This window comes from Candoia aspera, chromosome 1 (genome assembly GCF_035149785.1).
Source record: "Candoia aspera isolate rCanAsp1 chromosome 1, rCanAsp1.hap2, whole genome shotgun sequence".
Lineage (NCBI taxonomy): Eukaryota > Metazoa > Chordata > Lepidosauria > Squamata > Boidae > Candoia > Candoia aspera.
In genome coordinates this window covers 195,440,067-195,461,092 of record NC_086153.1, presented here as the reverse complement: position 1 = coordinate 195,461,092, position 21,026 = coordinate 195,440,067, and the positions used below count along the sequence as shown (strand labels likewise).

Below are 21,026 nucleotides of genomic sequence, written 5' to 3'. Positions count from 1 at the left end.
TTAGGTGCTGCTTTACAGAAAGATGCCTCCTATTGTATTTTGCTATTTATTATGATGGTGCTTACTGGATATTATAACCAGTATGAGAAGAAGACAGTGTAAATATAATTACTATTATTTAGTTATTATGATTACTCATGTGTACTCAGCATAGAGAAAATAAGTACATTTTGATGCCTTCTGAACTAATAAAAAATCACTGCAGTAAATGTGTTTTTAAAGTGATGCCCTGTTAAGCTTTCTGCTCCTATTACTTTAATTTTAGCATGTAAAACAGCTGAGGGTATCCATAGTGACTTCGCATAGTGACTTTTCTTTATACAATGGATGAGTAAACATTTTTAGTCTAGAATTATTAACTGAGCTGCTTTGTAACATCAAATAGTTTTTGAAACTGCAGTAATCTCTGCTTGTTTAATGTTAAAGATCTGTCTCTTTCCAAAGATTCCAGTATGTTTCCCTGTTTCATTTTAACTAATGTGTCAAATGGAGAACAATCTGGGCTTTAAATCACCCAATTTAGTGCTATTGTGCTTATTTAGTGGGTTGCTTCTGATTATTGTTCTGCTTCTGATGATTGCCAAATGAAATGGATAGAGGGGCTTGGTTTGACTGTGATTATTAGTAAAATGTGTTTGGAAGATCAAGAGTTAGTATCCGTGCACCCAACTTTCAAAGAAGTTCCAGTGTGGCAACAGCTTTGCAGAAAATGTACCATGAGTCCTTTTGAGTCACTGTGGCTATTTTACTGTAGGAAAGGCAGCGATGGCAAAAACTACATAGAAGAATGCAGTATGAAAATGCACTCTCTTCTCTAGATGTTGAAATATAAGTTGACTTCAAAAGTACATTTGTCACTCTCTGTAGTAACACAGAGATTTCTCCTGAAGCATAGTAAAAGAACATCAGCCTTGTAATGGAAACCTACTGTTCCTTCCCTCACCTTTTCATATCCTCCTCCCCACATCTGTTTCCTACTGATAGCTTTTAATACACATCCCCTTAATGTCTTCCAACAGGAAGTAGACATTGAAAGAAGTTTGCCATCACTCGCATTTAAAAATCAGCCTGGGAGCCATTCCATCATTCCCGTGAAAAACTCAGAAGCAAAAGGTGGCAAAACATTTTTTGACAAGATGTCATCAGAAAATGCTCAGAACAACAAAGCCGAAGGTTAGCATCATACTTTTTGATCTGATTTCTTGCTTTCCTACCATATGTAGAACAAGGAAGACAGCAAAACATTATGGGAGGGAATTTTTTCTTCACCAGTAGAGATTCAAAGCAAAATAGTGATGTTGATAATATGTGCAAGGGGTTTCTGTAAAAACAGATGCTATAAAGCAAGAATTTATTTGACATTCTGGTAATTCTGAAAGATAGGTTACACAGTATAATGTTTGGGCTGGGTTTTTTGCAATAAAGCATGAGCAAAAACACAAATTGATACTGTTCTCTTTAAGACTGCTTTCCTTGCTTTACATATAATATGTTAATTTCTCAGCCAAAAATCTTGCAGTTTTTTTTAAAGCATTAATAATCATCTAACTACTTCAAGAAAACCACTGCTGTGTAATGAAAACTATATTCAGTAAAATAATGAATTGAGGTTTCCAGTTTGGAAAAGGGGAGGGGATATATCTTTTCTTTTTCAGATGATTACTTTAAAGCATATTTAGTAATCTTAAAATTGAGTAAGACAGAATGGTGTCATATTTCAGGAAAACTATTACTCAGGGAAGACTTTTATGTATTAACCTTAGGAATATGCTGTTTAAATGTTAATACCTTGTAAGCTTCAGATGGCAGAGTTTTCAATGAATTCCCGATTCATAAAAAAACAAAATATTTGATGAAAGTACAGATAATATCTAGCACTTTGGAAGTTGTAAGGCAGGGTTTTAAGGCAGTTTAACTTAAAATCAGCTTTCTGTTTGTCAAAAGCTACCATTACGCAGAACATTCCCATTCTCTCCAACTATAAATATTGCATACATAATTACATAATTAATCCTTCTAAGCAAACGAAATGTAGTTTTGAAATCAGATATAAAAATCAGAAAGTTTAAGTGCCTCATTAATTTATTATTAGACTGAATTAATTTTAAGAGAGTCGGTGTGGTAGAACAGGTCAGAATCCCTTCTGCACATAGCCAGTCTTATTGACAGATGATCAAATCTCACCCACAATGCAGGGTTGCTATAAGGATAAGGGGGGAGGTGAAAAAACTCTGTAAACTGCCTTGAACAATTTTAATTACTAAATATATAAATCAATTATTAAGCTTCTTCATGAGTTAAATACACAGATGCATTATAAAGTGTCTGTATGAACTTATGCTGCTTAAATTCATTAACATAACTGGATGCTGCTTAAATCTCATTAACATCACTTGTTAATATCACTGGAGTTATGCAATATGTAATAGGGTAGAACATGCATTTCAGGAAAAAGTACACAGCACTAGACTCAAGTCACTGGAGGTTATACATTTGTTTCAATCCCTCTACTGGACTGATGCATGCTGAGTGTATAGCAGAACACTGCATATACCCTAAGCTGGTGGGAAGGACGCCATATTACATTGGCTTGCAAAGAAGATTCTAGATGAGACTTCCTGACTGATATAGAATAGCATGAGCACGTTTTGCATAACATTTTGGGCTTTGGTTGCAGTTGTGGCTTATTGGACAAAAATTGCCAAAATGGACAGGTCCTGTTCTTACCATTAGCAAGGAATGCTTTCTGTGGATATGAATATGGTTGGTAACCTGGCCTACACCATTGCTTCCTTATGAGAAAGCCTTGATTATCCAAAGCTCTGATGGGTGGTGGAAGTCGGTATCTCTGGGGCCATGATCATGACATCTGGAAGATTGTGACTTACAATGCATAAAGATCTCCATAGTGTGCATGGACCCATTTACTTGTTCTTTTCAGGGGTCCTATGGATCTAGATTGATTCCAGTGGGCACTTGGGGAGTTTCTGAATGATCTGGCAGGCAGTTGAGTGCTTGGTTTCAACTGGCGAAAGGGGGCAGCCCGGTCTCTTGCTGTGACTGATTCTGAGCAGCCTCTCAGTGTCAGCCAGCTGTGGAGGGGTCCTTGGTTTGCCAAAGAGCTCTGGAAGAACAAGCAGCAGAAACAATCCCTAGAACATCAGGGAGAAAAAGATGAAAGGTGAACCTGACTGAGCTCACATTTGGGTCTCCACTGTGTCAATAAGGGAGGCAAGGCATCTTTAGCACCTGCTGCTCTTCTCCCTTGATGCACTGATAAGCAGACATCCAGTGGCTTGTTTAGAATTACCAGTTCTATTTGGGAAGGGACTAACAGGTACATCTCCCACCTGGCTGCTGTGACTAGTTTGCACAGGACTTTACTGATAAGGTCCCTGAGATTTACTAAAGCCTTGACTTTGTATTGGTGAAGTTTCAAATGATGACTGCAATAAGGTCTGGCCATATTATCTGGGACTTCTTTAGGCCCATGAGTTCTCTGATGAAGTGAATAGGATGGTTTCTGCCACTGGTGGGCTGGAGCCATGCACTCCTGACTCCTTGGTAGGGCTGGAAGGAGTGGAGGAATGGTGAACTCGATTCAGAAGGCTGTCAATGCCCCACTTCAGTAGTGTGATGATAGCAGCCTTGGAAAGGTTGTGATGTGCCCCCTCCTTAAGACACCATCTCTGGGTCTAAGCAACTACTCTCAGTTCCTAACCTTCCTTTTTAGGATAAAATTGTTCAGACGGAAGTGATGGGGTCCACTATCGAGTACCCTAGAAGTAGTAAATGTTGTAGACTACTTTCACTCAGGGTTCAGGCCTGGGCCTGGAATAGAGATGGCATTGGCTTCTCTAATTTATCAGGATTTGGATGTGGGGACTGCACCCCTCCTGTAGCCCTCGATATCACTGATCGTGGTATCCTACTGCATTGCCTGTAAGGCCTGTGGATTTAAGTCACTGCTGTTCTGCTCCTTCCTTCATGAACAATTTTAGACACTGATTGTAATGAAGGAGTGTTTAGCCCAGTGGTCATTCCCATGCAGGATGCCATAGGATTCAGTCCTCTTACTCCTATTTTTTAACATTTATGTGAAGCTGCTGGGGGAGGTCATCCATTGGTTCAGGGTGTGGTACCATCCATATGGTGATGATTCACAGCTTTACATCACCACCCTGGGCTGGACTGGAGATGCTGTAGGAGTCTGGATGTGATAAAAAAGGGTAAGACTGAACCTAAATGCGACAGAGTTGTTCATGCATCAAGGGTATTCTATTGCTTCCAGTGTTGTCTCTCAATGGAAAAGCACTCTGAAGGAGCATTATGTGACCTGCAGCTCCTCCTGGTCTCACAGTTACTACTGGATTGGCAGACCAAAGTGGTAGCAGTGGGGCCTTCGCTTAGCTCTGGCTGGTACACCTGATGTTGTCATCACTGGAGGGGGAAATTTGGCAGTGATTATCCATGGTCTTCCCCCACTTCTTAGGCCTGCCATTGAAGACCACTGAGGAGCTGAAGTTGGTGTAAAATGCAATGGCCTGTGTATTAGCTGGTGCTCATCACCACAAGCTCATTACACCAAAATAAGGAGAACAAGGAATGATTAAGTTTAAAAGACCCAGAGAAAATGTAGAGCAATTATGCTAGAAATAGAAAACTATTTTGTAAGTAAATGAAGAAGGCTAAACAAGGAGCCTTCAGCAGAGTGAATGGAATTAAAAATCAAAGTGATAAAATGATTTGGGACAGAACTGAAGTGAGGGAATGCTAGAAAGGGTATTTCAGAAATTTGTATGGGAATGACATGTTTGAAGAATGAAGAATTGAAACAAATAATATAAATATTAGTACCCAAGAAAAATGAAGAGTAAATCATAAATGCAGTGAGAATGTTGAGACTGTAAGACTGCCAGTGTAGATATATAACTGGAGACATGCTAAAATATGGATGTGGTTTGCTTATGGAATAGCTATTGTATGTATGAAGAATGCATCTGTGCTTCATGATTGCAGGAATACTGTTATTGTTCTTCTATATAAATATAAAAGTAGGAAGAGTGAATTCAAAACCTACAGTGGGATTAATTTGTTATGTGAAGGTGTTTGTAGACTACTGATCAAAAGTGTATGCGAGATGACAATGAGCAAAATTTGGAAGTGTGGCTTTATGGTGGGCAAGGGACGTGCAAATCAGATTTTTGCTTTTCATCATGTCATTGGGAATGTGTGAAAAATTATTGTACATGTGTTGATTTATACTGTACATATGTGAAAACATACACATATTACCATGAATAGGCTTGAATTATGGAATGTTTTGTGTGAATATGGAACTGAAGGTTGGTGCTGAATATGGTAAGAGTGGTATACGATGGAAATAAAGCATGCACAAGAATAAATGGAATGCTCAGCAAATAGTTGAGCATTGAGCCAAGTATAAAACAAGGATGTGAAATGCCTGGGATGTTTGTTGTATAAATGTATAAAGAATGCTTGTGATGATCTTAGAGTTGTGTTGGTTGGAGAGGTGCATGTACATAAATGATGCTGTGTTGGCAACTGGGAAGCTGAATGATTTGTAGCAGATAGATTGTATGATGTAATAAAGAATATAGTTCTGAACACGAATGTATCACATACTAAGGCAGTTGTGTTTGACAGGGACAATGGCTGCAGATTATACTTAATTTACAAAACCCTAGAGCAAATAGATGAATTTATAAACCTTGACAGAATGTTTATGACAGATGGGGAAATGGATGGAGAAAGTTTAAGCTGTGCACATGCTGACAGAAAGGCAGTGGGTATGAGGTGGTGCGTTGGGAGGAACAAATGTTTAAAGAATCAAAAGTAGCTGCATGTACAAGTGTGCTTCTGCTCCTTTGTAACATGGAAATGAGAGTTGTTTATGTCATGAGAAACACAGAAACAAATTGAATGACGTGAGAGTGGGATACTAAAGAAATTAGTGTGGTAAAATAAGAAACAGTAAGGTTAAAAGATAGCGACAGGGTCCAGAAGGAATGGGTACTCTAGGAATGTGCATTGAATACAAAATATTGAGGTGGTTTGTTCATGTAGAGAGAACGAATGAGGATCAAATCACTACATAAATATATGAAGTTAAAGGGAAAGGCTCAAAAGAGAGATGAAGACCAAGAAAGTTGTGGGATGGAACTGATGTGATCTTCAAAAAAAGAGAGGTGAGAAATTTAAGAACTTTGTAAGACATGCTAGAAATAAGGATGATTTGCAAAGATAAAAATGAATAGAGACGTGTTCTGAATGGTGCTGGTGTAAACTAATTTCTGCAATGATTCCTTTTCCTCTTGTTATACTTTTAATTTACCTGGATTACTGTTTCTTCTTCCTTTTCTATGCTTTTTATAAAGTTACCTGCCCCAAACAGGGATAATGTGATGAGTATATATCTGTATATACTGCACTGAGATTAATATTACAGTTTATGGATATGATGAGCTGTTTGACAGGTTTCATTTTCTGAGAGATCAAACTGAAATTAAAGATGATTTTTTTTTCTTCTGTCATCCAGACTGCACAGAGTTCATGAGAAAATGTAATCATTTGGGGCCTGATTATCTTGCATAACCACAGGAAGGTACCATGCTGCGGCTTTTAAGCATGAGTTTTGAACTGAAAGAATACCGCATGGTATATGGCAGTTCCTCTAAATTAAATGGTATGGCAGCTCCCAGGTCATGGTGAACCAGTCAGGTAAAATGACTGCTGCATGCTAAATAGGCCACCGTAGGAAAAACAAAGGATCTTCTGAAGCTGTCAGGCATCTTGACCTTAAGCAGCTTCTATTCCTCATTCATTGTGACACTTTACAGTGGAGCCTGGAACAGGCACAGCAGTTCCTTATTAAGCAGCCCAGTTTGCTTCATGCTTTTTTGCCAGACAGCTGGTCAAGGTTGATGGCCTGGAGACAAGAAGATGACTCAGTCGGCTGTTAAGTTGAGAGAAGCCATCTATGAGCAACTTAGTACTTTAACCAGAAATTGCATACATATGTGTATTTGCAAGCAGGCAGGTTCTATTATCATGCTGAGAAGCAACTTCAAGAAGAGATGGTTTTCAGTAGATAAGCAGCAGGAGAGAGGGGGATACTTGATTTCTCACACTTATGATTCCCCCCCCCCATCTCTAGTTGCCTGTATTACTTCCTTGGTGGTGGATGGATTTATTCATTCATTCATTCATTCATTCATTCATTCATTCATTCATTTTGTATAGCCACCCATCTCACATATGTGACCCTGGGCAGCTCACTACAATTCAAAACAACAAGAACAATAAAAAATAGAAATAGAAACAGCAAACATACAACTGTACTAAAACCAGTGTAAAAACTCAATTAAACACAAAACATAATCACAGTCAGCAGGTGAATACTGTACAAGCAATATATCCTTTTCACTATAACCATTGAAAAGGCTCAGAATTACCACCAGACCCCCAAGCGTAGTGGCACAGCCATGTCTTCAGGCCCTTCCTAAAGGCCAGAAGGGTAGGAGCCAATCTAAGACCTGCTCAAATTGTGACACTTGTGTAGCATGCCATCTTAACTTCTAAGGAAAGAGAAAAACATTTGGCATGGATTGTACCAACATGGCTTCCATCAACTTCTAAGATATCATTTTGATTAATTTGATTTTATCCTCAACTAGTTTGGTGAAGAGTTTAGTTTATTAATCACTAACAGCCAAGTAGGGGACAAGTCGTTGTAGTTTCAGGCTTTTGTGAGAAAAACTAAACCAAGTTTGTAAGCAACAGTAGAACCATAATAAAATATTTGCAAAGTCTGAGCACTGTTAAATGACTGAGTGGACACATCCTGATAGATTTCTGGAGCAAACAATATTAAAATGGTTTGCCACTGGTGCCTTCTAGTTTTTGTTACTTCCTAGTCCAATCTACACTGTGGGATTCCCTGGAAATCTTCCTTGTAAATACTAGCCAGGATTGGCTTGCTTAGCTTTCTAGCTCAGAAAGGTTGGCCAGGTGCTACCATTTGCTGAGAGTAAATTAGGTGATTATCAATGAAAAAGAGGAGGAGATACTCCCAGGGCTTAGTCCTACTTTCAGCATCAAGACATAGCTCTTGTATGTTAAGTCTACATGAAAAGTAAAAAGAAATTCCCCATGTAACTGGAAGGTATGATTATGAGAAAAAGGCAATTTAATCTGCACTATAGTAGGGAAGAAAATGAAATCTGCTACAGATTTCAGTCTGAGTTAATGGATGCAATACATTAAAATGGATGCAGGCATTGATTGGCAGCAATAAGCAGAGTATTCTTATTCCTCAGTGCTCAAAAACCACACACAATTTTGGGAAAGTTATTTTGAAAAAAAAATCAATATTGAAAAGGCTGTGTATGAAATGTGGTTTTTAGAATAGTTACAAGTTTTTAGAGGATGTATTTATATGCGAAAGTTGCATATAAAAGTCTCCATATTAGGAAAAAAATATAAGCAAGACTAAACACAAATTTTCCAGCATTTTTTTTTAAAGGAGAGGGAATATGTAAATATGTAAAATCCTATGACATTGACACAGACTGGATTTAGATTATTCTGTGCATCTTAACCTACAACTAGAGAGTGAAAGCATGGAGTGGTTGAGGACAACATCCATTCATGCTTGCCTCAGATTAGGTGAAGTGGGTCTTTTCAGCATGTGTGAACTTTGCTGCATCATATTTGAAAGGTTCAAGATAACAGCAAAATGAGATTTAACAAACCTTTTGATTTGCTCTGTTTATGCACGCAGATGGGATCTCCAGTGCAACCTTATTCTGTCATCCTCAAGAGAAGAGCTGTCTTTTATGGTTCTTTTGCTAAATAAATCCTTAGGAAGCGAGGTGATAGGAGGAGAGAATAAACAGATTGCTGTCATATAGCTGAAATCTTACCTTTTGTGCATTAACCAAAATAGTATGCTGTCCAGTTGCATGAACAGATTTCTCAAGATTTCAGTCAGGGAAAATTGACTTTCCTCAGACATATGCTCTTGAAGAGAGCATTGTCTTGTTTTCCACAATTAAGATTCATAAATCAGGATCTTGAACAGGTTTAGCAGATTCTCCCATATTCATAGTGATTAAGTTGTGTCACTGGCTCAGGAACAATCAAAACATTTTAGCCAAATGATTTCAGATGATATAGCATAAGGGTTGAAACGCAATTTGATAACAGTTCATTTTTCTTTCCATGATATACCAAACTGGACAGTTAAATCATGTTGTTGAGAATATTCTGACATGTGTATTACTCATACCCATTTCTGAAAGAGTTACTATGTGTCTATTGTCATAGGGCTGAATTTTTCTTCAAAATTGCCCTTTAGCTGTAATGAATCAAAATATCTGTTTATTTGGTTTCATGGATACATTAGTCTGTTCATAGCTAAAAAAGAGTGATTGATTATATTTGTTCATAAGTGATATTTCTTGGAATATTTATTGCTTCAGGTTTTTCTCTTTTTCTTTCCACAATCATATTAGTAGGCTAATGTGCCCCTAAGTAGGCAAAAATTACATGTGAATCTACTGGTTGATGACTCTGGAGTAAGGTTTGCAGTAAATTAATAGTGATATCTGACTCCAATTTTTTCAGCAGTAGTGGCAGTAGCCACAAAAGGTCTACCCCCTACCCTAAACATCTGCTGGAATGAAGAAAGTTAGAGATAATCAGGAATGATTGGTGTGTGTCAAAAATCTGTGATCACCATTCATCTTGAGACTGAAAACATATACCTGTACTTCTAAATGAAGGTCTTTTTGCACAGGGTTCTAGTTGGTGGATCTCATGGCCCTAACTAAAACAAAGTAGGACAGTCTGAACATTTAACAGAAATGCCAAATCTGGTAACTAGGTAAATTCTGGGAATTGCATATGGATTGGAAAATATCAAACATCTCAAACATTCCTGCATGTTATTGGCAAGGTGGATAGAACATTTGTGAAGCGGGTTAGTATCATTAGCTTTATCAGCAGGGGTTGAAAGGCTGAAGCAAAGAGGTGGCTTCTTCTGCCTTTCAAATGCACTCAGTGATTACACAGCTGTCCTGAAATGTGTATGGAAAGAGAAACCTGGTTCATAGCATACATTCTTAGTCACAATGGAGGAAACACTCTTGAGGCCTTTAGCATTTTCTCTTTTTTCTGGATTTCAGTTTCTTGTTTATTTCTTTACCTACTTAAGGTGTCAGAGCTCATCTCTAATAGAAGAAAAGCTAGGTTAAGAGAGAGGACATTTACTTTTTTTTATACAATATTAAATGTGTCATTGAGCCAATGATATTGAAACTGGGCATTAGATCTAGGGAAGATGAAAAAAGAATATTGATTGCTGGAGCCCAATCTGTAAAAGGAGAGACTAAAGCAGTTTGCCTTATTCTGGTGTCCCTCAGATGCGTTGGATGAGATGATACATCATTCCCGGCCAAATGGGTATGCAGAGAGCAGCTGAACTGATTAAGGGAAGGGATGAATTGTGGTAATAAATTATCCGTGCTGTGGAAAAACTGGATACATTCTTCTTTCTCTCCTTTAATTCCAAAACTTGAGGTCAACCAATGAAATTGATTATACGTAGATTTGAGACAGACAGCCTTCAGTTATGGAATTAACTGAATGAGATGTGATTACTCACTGAAAGAAAGAAATTGGAGAAATGTACCAAGAAGAGTTTCTTCATGGCTAAAACTCAACCCAATCTCTCTAAATGAACTCCCCACATGCAAGAGCAGTATACCGCCAGAGAACTAACTGCTGGATGCAAACACCAGGCTACTGCCTTTCTAAATTAATTGGGAGCTTTGTAACAATTTAACTGACCTCTGGAAACAGAATGGATGCATGGATACACCTGTCCTGTTTTATTGATAGATAAAGCTGGAGATTCATATTCCAGCCATTTAAATAATCTAGCCAATACAGATTAATGTGCCTATAACAACTTGTGAAATGTCGTTTAGTGTTCTGCCCTAAAATACACATTAGGCCTTTCCCCATTACTGAGTTAAATTGCTTTGAACCTATCAGTCAACACAAAACAATGTGGGCACATAATTTGCTGTCCCTGCTGCCAGTCCCTATTCTGCTTCTCTTGGCCCTTTCAGCACACTGACAGCATCAGGGAAAGCATCCATCAGGCAGGCTCTGCAGCAAGAATGGGAAGCTTCACACTATGCTGTCTGTCTCACTCCCCACCATTACCCTACCTGGGCATCTCCCAAGTGATTATAACGTGAAACAAAGACATCTGGGCAGAAATAGCTCCAGAGAGGAGCAAGGCAGACCCTGCCCTGATTGTGCAACTAGCTAGGTCCTATAGAGCAGGAGAAGTAAAAGTATTAAGGTTATAGGTTATAGGACTGTTGAGGTTATAGGACTCTTACTTCCTGTGGGTTGGAGTGGGTTGGGAGAGTGACTAAAACCAGAGAATATGGGAAAATGGCAAATAAGCAGACAAAGCTTAACCTCAATATCCTCAATATTCTTTGGCTAATGCAATGAGGAAAAGCTGAGCTGGGGGATGTTAAGATAAAGATACATTTAAGAATACAGAATATGGAATGTGGGGGGGGGGGCTCCTGGACTCACAGCTCCTGCAACAAGGGCAGGTGGAAGTTGTGGCCAAGGCGGCCTTTGCACAGCTCCATCCGGTGCACCAGTTGCACCTCTCTCCAGATTGCCTCCAGACAGTCACTCAAGGCCTTGGCCACCTCATGGCTCTACCACTGCAATGCACTCTACATGGGGCTGCTCTTGGAAACCACTCCAAAGCTTCAGAATAGAGTGGCATGAGCAATGGTCGGCCTGTCTCAGCATGCCCACATGGCATCCCAGCTTCATGAGCTGCACAGGTGGCCAGTGTGGTTTTCAGTGTGATTCAAGGGGCTGGTTATCACCTCTAAAGTCCTACATTGCACAGGGCCTGGTTCCCATGGTTTCTGCCTAGCTGGTAAGAGCCAACTCTGGGTCTCCTTGATCAAACAGTGCCATCTTTTGGACCCAGGAAGCATCACTTCTCTGTTGCAGCACCTGCCCTCTGGAATGATGTTCCCCCTGAGATCTGGATGTCTCCCACCCTGTTGGCATTCCAGAAGGCTTTAAAGACTTGGCTGTTCTCCAGCCCTTGTTAGATAAGTTTGCCATGTGTCACATATGTTCTGATGTAGTTGTAATTGTCATTTCATTTCTTTCCTTTACTGCACTGCTATTTATTTTGTTATATATGTGTTGTTTTTATATTGTGAGATGCCTGGAGTTAGATGGCAACGAAGTCAAAGCAAACAAACAAACAACTAAATGAACTATGAAAGTGGAATAGTGAAAGTGAAAAAACCTCCCAACCTCAATCATGAGATAGAGGAGCTCTACCTTTTAGAAACCTGGGGAGAAGTTGGTATCTAACATAAAAATGGGGAAGTTACCCAGCATGAAAGGAACTCAAGAAACAAAGTGTTAATGGAGAGAATCAGTGCTGGAGAAAAGTGGCTGTGATAGAAGCTGGCTAGTGAAAAAAGAATATGACCACCTCTCAACACTTCCACAAATATCTCTGATTCTACCCTGTAGATAGTGGGTGATGATGCATAATAGATTTTGCATACCTTAGAGCTGTTGTTGGATGGTGCTGGAATAATATTACTGTTACACTGGTATAGCTAAGGACATCTTAAGGCTGTCTTGCTCATGGGTTGGAGGCAAGTTAAGGACAACATTGTGGGATTAAGAAGGGAAGACTGTGCTATCACAACATGTTTCTGAGTGGTAAAGTGCAAGTGGAGACAAGCCTTAGGCCATAGGATGAAATGTGTTTTCCTAATCTCATCCTATTTTCATTAGAAACTTTCTGTACACTGCTTCCTGTTTAATCCAGAGAGCCTTCTGATCTCATTGCTGACTCAAAATGTAGTCTTTCATTATCTGTTGCTGAGAGTAAGCTGTCGAACTGCCAAACAGAAAGCCATTAAGGATGTTGGAGGTTAAAAGCAGTATATACAAATGTTTTCTATCTCTGATATACTGCTTAATAAACTCAAACATTCATTTTTATTATCTTCCCAATGCCCTGTGAATCCAGATTGCTTGGATGCTCCTTTTTGTTTAAATGCTTCCTGGGAAAATCAGCTTACATTTCAGTTTAAGCTTCCCATTACAACTACTCTGCTTTTTGTGGAAATGAAATACTTTAGAATTATTTGACAATATTAAAAAGTCATCAATGCTCATTAATTTCAGAAGTTTGTATGCGAGAGAGAGAGAGACAGAGATTGATTCATGTTCTGGTATTAATACAGTTAACGATGCACATCAAAGTAATAAAATCCAACTTGTGATTGTACTACAGATGTAAATGAAGATTCATCATAGAGAATCATTTTCTTCCCTGGAACATGAGAGAACTACATGTTGCAGTGGGACTGATTTGGCCTTGTTGTTTATTCGTTAGTCGCTTCCGACTCTTTGTGACTTCATGGACCAACCCATGCCAGAGCTTCCTGTCGGTCGTCAACACCCCCAGCTCCCCCAGGGACGAGTCCGTCACCTCTAGAATATCATCCATCCACCTTGCCCTTGGTCAGCCCCTCTTCCTTTTGCCCTCCACTCTCCCTAGCATCAGCATCTTCTCCAGGGTGTCCTGTCTTCTCATTATGTGGCCAAAGTATTTCAGTTTTGCCTTTAATATCATTCCCTCAAGTGAGCAGTCTGGCTTTATTTCCTGGAGGATGGACTGGTTTGATCTTCTGGCAGTCCAAGGCACTCTCAGAATTTTCCTCCAACACCATAGTTCAAAAGCATTGATCTTCCTTCTCTCAGCCTTCCTTATGGTCCAGCTCTCGCAGCCATATGTTACTACAGGGAACACCATTGCTTTAACTATGCAGACCTTTGTTGTCAGTGTGATGTCTCTGCTCTTAACTATTTTATCGAGATTGGTCATTGCTCTTCTCCCAAGGATTAAGCTTCTTCTGATTTCCTGACTGCAGTCAGCATCTGCAATAATCTTCACACCTAGAACTACAAAGTCACTGCTTCTACATTTTCTCCCTCTATTTGCCAGTTATCAATCAAGCTGGTTGCCATAATCTTGGGGGCTTTTTTGAGGTTTAGCTGCAAGCCAGCTTTTGCACTTTCTTCTTTCACCTTCATCATAAGGCTCCTCAGTTCCTCTTCGCTTTCAGCCATCGAAGTGGTATCATCTGCATATCTGAGATTGTTAATGTTTCTTTCAGCGATTTTAACTCCAGCCTTGGATTCCTCAAGCCCAGCTTGTCGCATGATGTGTTCTGCGTACAAGTTGAATAGGTAGGGTGTCCTAACAGTCAGAAATCATGCTGCGACGAGGAGTAGGTCTCTAGTGTTTATTACTGCTACATAAAACAGAATCCTAACAAACTGAAGAAGCGTGGGAAAAACCCAGACAGATAAACCCCGAAAGTTAAGGCAGGTCTGATCTGTGTCTCTTTGAATGGCTGCTTAATTCCTCAGTGCTACGCATGCGTTTTCCCCCCTGGATAGAGGCCCCCTCCTGCTCGCCATCAGTACTCATGACATCACCCTCCCCTCCAGATTCACATTCCATTTCAGCCCCCTCCCTTCCAGAGGCTTGATAAGAGTCTATGTCTCCTTCTAAGCTCCCATGGGAATTGGGCAACAATGGAAAGTCTCCAAAGGAAAACTCCTCCAAGGACGAATCAGTGTTGCTCTCCAGGTCTGATAACTCTTCTGGCCCAGGTGGCTGCTGCTGGAAAATAGCTAGATAATTAGAAGAGTCGTCCCCCCTCCCCCCTGGGAAATGCAAGCCCGAGGTGGAGGGCTGTGGTTCCCCCCACTCCTCTGTTACTGGTGTCAAGGCGGGAGATGGAAACTACAAACTTACGAACTCCTCTGCTTGGGATTCCTCTGCTTGCTCAGCCAAGTGAGGAATCTCTGGTAGAGTGCGAGGCTTGGGTTTGTGAGGGAAAAGCTGATGGAATTGATGAACCAGCGTTGGTGCATGCACATCTCTGGCATTCTCCCACATGCACTCTTCCTCAGGGTACCCTTTCCAGTGTATTAAATATTGGATGCCCCTTCCCCTCCTCCTAGAGTCCAGAATTTCCTTGACTTCGTATTCCTCCTCCCCCTCCACAATTACTGGGGGTGGGGGGGCAGTTGCGATCGTAAGGCACTTGGGGGAGGGTCTTTGGCTAGCAAGGCTCTGTGAAAGACTGGATGAATTTTCATGGATGCTGGCAGCTTTAAGCGATAAGCCACTGGATTTATCTGCTGTACCACAGTGAAAGGGCCCACAAACTTAGAGTCCAACTTCTTGGAGGGTCTGGTAGAGGTCAAAAACTTGGTAGAGAGCCACACTTTGTCTCCTACCGCAATTGTTGGCCTCTCTTGTCTGTGAGCATCTGCAGCTCTCTTGTAAGCACTCTTTGCCCTGTTCAGCTGCTCCTTTAACAACTCCTGTGCGGCTTGTTGCTCTTTAAGAAAATCAGCTGTGGCTGGAACAGCTCCCTGCTGGGAAGAGGTGGGCAACACCCGAGGGTTAACCCCATAGAGTGCTTGGAAAGGAGACATCTTGGTAGAGGACTGTACAGAATTATTATATGTAAATTCTGCCATGGGGAGTAGGGCTGGCAAATTGTCTTGCTGATAAGTGGTGTAACACCTGAGATACTGCTGTAACCATTGGTTAATTTTCTCAGCTTGCCCGTTGCTAGCCAGATGATGCGATGATGATAGGTGGATCTGGACCCCTAATGACTGGAAAAGCGCCCTCCAGAACCTGGAAGTGAACTGAGGGCCTCTGTCACCCACCAAGTGATTTACCATGCCTCTATACCTAAAAACATGGTCCATGAACAACTGCGCTGTGGCTTGTGCAGATGGGAGGCCCTTGCACAGAATAAAATGCGCCATTTTTGTGAAAAGGCCCACCACCACTAGTATGGAAGTCAGCCCCTGGACCGGGGGTAAATCAGTGATGAAATCCATGGAGATTGTATCCCAAGGCTGACTTGATGTCCTAACAATGAGAATCACACTGAGACGAGGAGTAGTTCTCTAGTGTTTATTACTGCTACATAAACAGAATCCTAACAAACTGAATAAGCGTGGGAAAAACCCAGACATATAAACCCCAAAAGCTAAGGCGGGCCTGATCTGTGTCTCTTTGAATGGCTGCTTAATTCCTCAGTACTACGCATGCGTTTTCCACCCTGGATGGGAGCCCCTTCCTGCTCGCCATCATTACTCATGACACTGGGGGTGGGTAGGGGTTGCAAGAGTCCTGTGGGCTTCCCTGGGAGAGGCTTGGCTCGTCTACAGGTATGACAAGAAGCCACATAGCCCTTTATGTTTGCAGTCATCTTAGGCCACCAGTAGTCTCTCAGAGCTCTATGGAGAGTTTTGAAAACACCTTTGTGGCCTGCCGTTTGATGGTCATGGCAAAGTCTCAGTACTTCTTCCCTCGATGAGGGGGGAATGTATAATCGCCCACTATGCCAGAAGATTCCTGCCTCCACATTGAATGGTGAGGCAGTGTCTTGTGGGCCCCTCTGGAGGTCATCCATCCTGGCCCTGGCATACGGGTCTTGTTGCTGCTGAGCTCTGACTCTTGTAAATAGGTCCTCTGCTTGTGTGCCTGCTGCTAAAATCTCTGTTTGGTTCCCCCTCCTAGACTGATCAAAGTTGTGAGGTTGTAATATAGTAGCCTCTACCTCCTGGTGAGTGGTGGGGGTTGCCTGAATGGATCGAGACAGAGCATCTACCAAACAGTTCTGTGCCCCAGGAACATAAGAAATAACAAAATTGAAACGGGAGAAAAACTGGCTCCATCTGATTTGGCATGGGGTGAGGGATCTGGTGTTTTGTAGAAGCTGTAAATTCTTGTGATCGGTACAAACTTTCACAGGAAAGGCTGCACCTTCTAGCCAGTGCCTTCACTCTTGGAAGGCTGCTTTAATTGCTAGCAACTCCTTGTTAAAAACATCATAATTTCTCTCTGCTGGTGAGAGCATGCATGAAAAAAAGGCACAAGGAAGTAATGTATTCTCGGTTTTGTTTGTATATTGCAATAACACCGCCCCAATGGCAATATCGGAAGCATCTGAATGCATTATGAATTGCTTCATGGGATCAGGGTGTTTTAACAGCAGCTGGGATGCAAAGAGTTGGTTGAATTCTTGGAAGGCTGCTTGCTCTCTCTCCCCCCAAATGAATGTTGATCCTTTCTTCAAAAGCTGTGTGATGGTTCTAGCACTGTCACTAAAGTTTTTTATGAACCGCCTGTAAAAATTGCAGAACCCTAGAAATCTTTGTACATCTTTCACATTTCGGGGGGGTTGCCAAGAGAGAATTGCCTGGACCTTAGAAGGATCCATGGATATGCCTTCTGTTGATACCTTATAGCCCAGGAAATGTAATTCAGTTAAATCGAAGGCACACTTCTCTAGCTTGGCGAACAGCTTGTTCTCTCTCAGTCTTTGTAAGACATTACGTACATGGGTTACATGAGTTGTAGCATCCTCAGAGAAAATTAATATGTCATCTAGATAAATGACCAGATACTTATCTAGTAAATCAGAGAAAACTTGATTCATAAATCTGGAAAATATGGCTCCTGCATTAGACAAGCCAAAGGGCAAAACAAAGTACTCAAATTTACCAAACCTGGTGTCGAAGGCAGTCAGATATTCATGCCCCTCTTTCATCCGGATCAGATTGTACGCATTCCTGAGGTCCAACCTAGTAAAAATGCATGCTTTCTGTAAGCGATCCAGATCAGATATTAGGGGGAGTGGGTAATTTTCCTTGACCGTGACTTTATTGAGGGAACTGAAATCATGACCACTCTCATGGGTTCCTCCTGGGTTGCCGGTGCCAACGGGTCAGGCTTCTTTGGTACGAAGAAGGTAGGAGAAGACGCTGGGGAAGTAGATGGTCGGATGAACCCCTTTTGGAGATTAGAATGCAAGTAATCCTTTAAGGTGGCTAGTTCTTTGGGGGACATGGGATATTGTTTCCTTGCTGGAATCTTGGCTCCTGGTATCAACTCAATGGTGCAATCACAGTCCCTATGGGGGGGTAGTGCTGTAGCCTCTTGTTAGCTGAAAACGTCTGCGAAATCTGCATACTTGGCTGGCGACTGGACCCCCCCTGCTTCCGTGACTGTGTTGGTTGCTGGAGAGAGGAGAGCGGCTTGAATCTTGTGGTGCTGGCATTCCTTAGCCGGGAAGGAGATTGCTCCCGTAGTTGAGTTCAACAATGGGTTGTGGATCTTCAGCCAAGGTGTGCCCAGGACTATAGGCACATTAAGTGATGCCGTAACATAAAGTTGGATCCACTCAGTGTGGTCTCCCGTTGTTAGTTGCACAGGTTCTGTGAACCTTCTAATCGGCCCTGCCTTGAGGGTCTGGCCGTCAATGGTCTCCACTTCTATGGGACATGGCAATTCTATGGTCGGGATGTTGAAGTCTTGTACAGTCTGTACATCAATAAAATTGGTTGAAGCTCCAGAATCCATGAGGGCCTCTAGCTTGACCTGGTGCTCTGGGTTTACGTGCATTCTTACTGGTAAGTAGTAAAAGGATTGCCTGGAATCCTCGGAATGAGCCCTTCTTAATTGATTGATGGTCTCCCTGCTGAGCTCTGTGGAGGGAGACCGACGGAGTTTCCCTGGTTGGAAGTAGAGGCGGAGGTGGCTCTTGTTTCAGCTGCTTGCCCTGCGGCTCTTACGGAATTTGCTTGGCTTCTCGCTGGGCAAGCTCTCACCATGTGACCCTGGACTCCACAGTAGAAACAAAGGGCTCTCTTTCTCCTTCTCTGTCTCTCAGCCTCGGAAGTAAGCTCGCCCCAATCTGCATTGGCTCCTCTGGTCCTGAGTAAGGAAGTGCTGTGGAGAGAGCTGGAAATCCTGGAAGCATCCTGAGGCCCCTGCCTCTCCCCGGCTGCATCTGTCTGAGCTCTTCTAGCCTGGCATCTATGACCACAGACAACTGATATAAGGCTTCTAGGGTAGCTGGTGTTCCCTGGTGCACTAATTCATTCTTAATTTCTTCATCCAGCCCCTGTTTGAATTGGTCTTTCAAGGCACTCTCATTCCAGTCCAGATCTCCTGCTAACAGCTTGAAATCAGCAATGTAGATTCCCACTCTCTTGTTGCCTTGCTTGAGCTTCCAAATTTCCCGGCTGGCAGTGAGGTCTCTGATCGGGTCGTCAAAGTGTGCTCGGAACCCTGCCAGAAAATTCTGGTAGCCGTTGAGAATTGGGTCATTGTTCTCCACCATGGGAATAGCCCATGTGGCTGCTGGTCCCTTTAGCAGCCTTAGAATGAAGGTGACTCTGGTTCTGTCTGTGGGAAACTCTGATGGTCTGCTGTCGAAAAACATTGTGCGCTGTGTGAAAAAGGTTCTCAACTGTCCTGCTTCTCCTCCAAACTTCTCTGGTAGACTGCCCTGGGATCTCAAGACTATTGGTGGAGCTGCTGCTGCGGCTGGCACCAGTTGTGGGTTAATCAGAGCTGGTTGTTGTAACTGCTGTAGCATGGCAGCTTGTAATGTGTTGATCTGGAGATCTACTTGTTGGTGTTGTTGTTACAGGGCTGCTGCCAGTTGTTGGATGCCTTGCCAAATTTCCTGGTTTTCCGAAGACATTTTCCAAATGTCTCTCCTTTATTTTTCTTTGTTCTTCCCTCTTTCAATGGGAGTAGGAGTTTGTTAGGATTGATGTCCTAACAGTCAGAAATCACGCTGAGATGAGGAGTAGGTCTCTAGTGTTTATTACTGCTACATAAGACAGAAAATCCTAACAAACTGAAGAAGCGTGAGAAAAACCCAGACAGATAAACCCCGAAAGTTAAGGTGGGTCTGATCTGTGTCTCTTTGAATGGCTGCTTAATTCCTCAGTACTATGCATGCATTTTCCCCCCTGGATAGAGGCCCCCTCCTGCTCGCCATAAGTACTCATGACATAGGGTGAGAGTATACAGCCCTGCCGTACTCCTTTCCCAATCTTAAACCAGTCCGTTTTTCCATGGTCTGTTCTTACTGTTGCTACTTGGTCGTTATATAGATTCTTCAGCAGGCATACAAGATGACTTGGTATCCCCATACCACTAAGAACTTGTCACAATTTGTTATGGTCCACACAGTCAAAGGCTTTAGAATAGTCAATAAAACAGAAATAGATGTTTTTCTGAAATTCCCTGGCTTTTTCCATTATCCAGCGGATATTGGCAATTTGGTCCCTAGCTCTTATGCCTTTTCTAAACCCAGCTTGTACATCTGGCAATTCTCGCTCCATGAATTGCTGAAGTCTACCTTGCAGGATCTTGAGCATTACCTTACTGGCATGTGAAATGAGTGCCACTGTTCAATAGTTTGAACATTCTTTAGTGTTTCCCTTTTCTGGTATGGGGATATAAGTTGATTTTTTCCAATCTGATGGCCATTCTTCTGTTTTCCAAATTTGTTGGCATATAGCATGCATTACCTTGACAGCATCATCTTGCAAGATTTTGAACAGTTCAGCTGGGATGCCGTCATCTCCTACTGCCTTGTTATTAGCAATGCTTCTTAAGGCCCATTCAACCTCACTCTTCAGGATGTCTGGCTCTAGCTCACTGACCACACCGTCAAAGCTGTCCCCGATAATGTTATCCTTCCTATACAGGTCTTCTATACATTCTTGCCACCTTTTCTTGATCTCTTCTTCTTCTGTTAGGTCCTTGCCACCATTGTTGTTTTATCATACCCATTTTGGCCTGGAATTTACCTCCGATGTTTCTAATTTTCTGGAAGAGGTCTCTTGTCCTTCCTATTCTATTGTCTTCTTCCACTTCCACACATTGCTTGTTTAAAAATAATTCCTTATCTCTTCTGGCTAACCTCTGGAATTTTGCATTTAATTGGGCATATCTCGCCCTGTCACTGTTGCCTTTTGCTTTCCTTCTTTCTTGGGCTACTTCTAGTGTCTCAGCAGACAGCCAT

The 21,026-nt window shown here is 41.8% G+C and overlaps 1 protein-coding gene across 1 annotated transcript in view; it reads left to right on the top strand.

Moving 5' to 3' along the window:
• The first annotated feature begins 1,058 nt into the window (after window positions 1-1,058).
• Window positions 1,059-21,026, top strand: part of XIRP2 (xin actin binding repeat containing 2) — a 124,393-nt gene continuing 104,425 nt past the window's right edge. Inside the window, exon 1 of the mRNA XM_063318231.1 lies at window positions 1,059-1,173. Coding sequence (XP_063174301.1) covers window positions 1,137-1,173 — 37 coding nt within the window. The 5' untranslated portion in view covers window positions 1,059-1,136. The remainder of the gene's footprint in view (window positions 1,174-21,026) is intronic.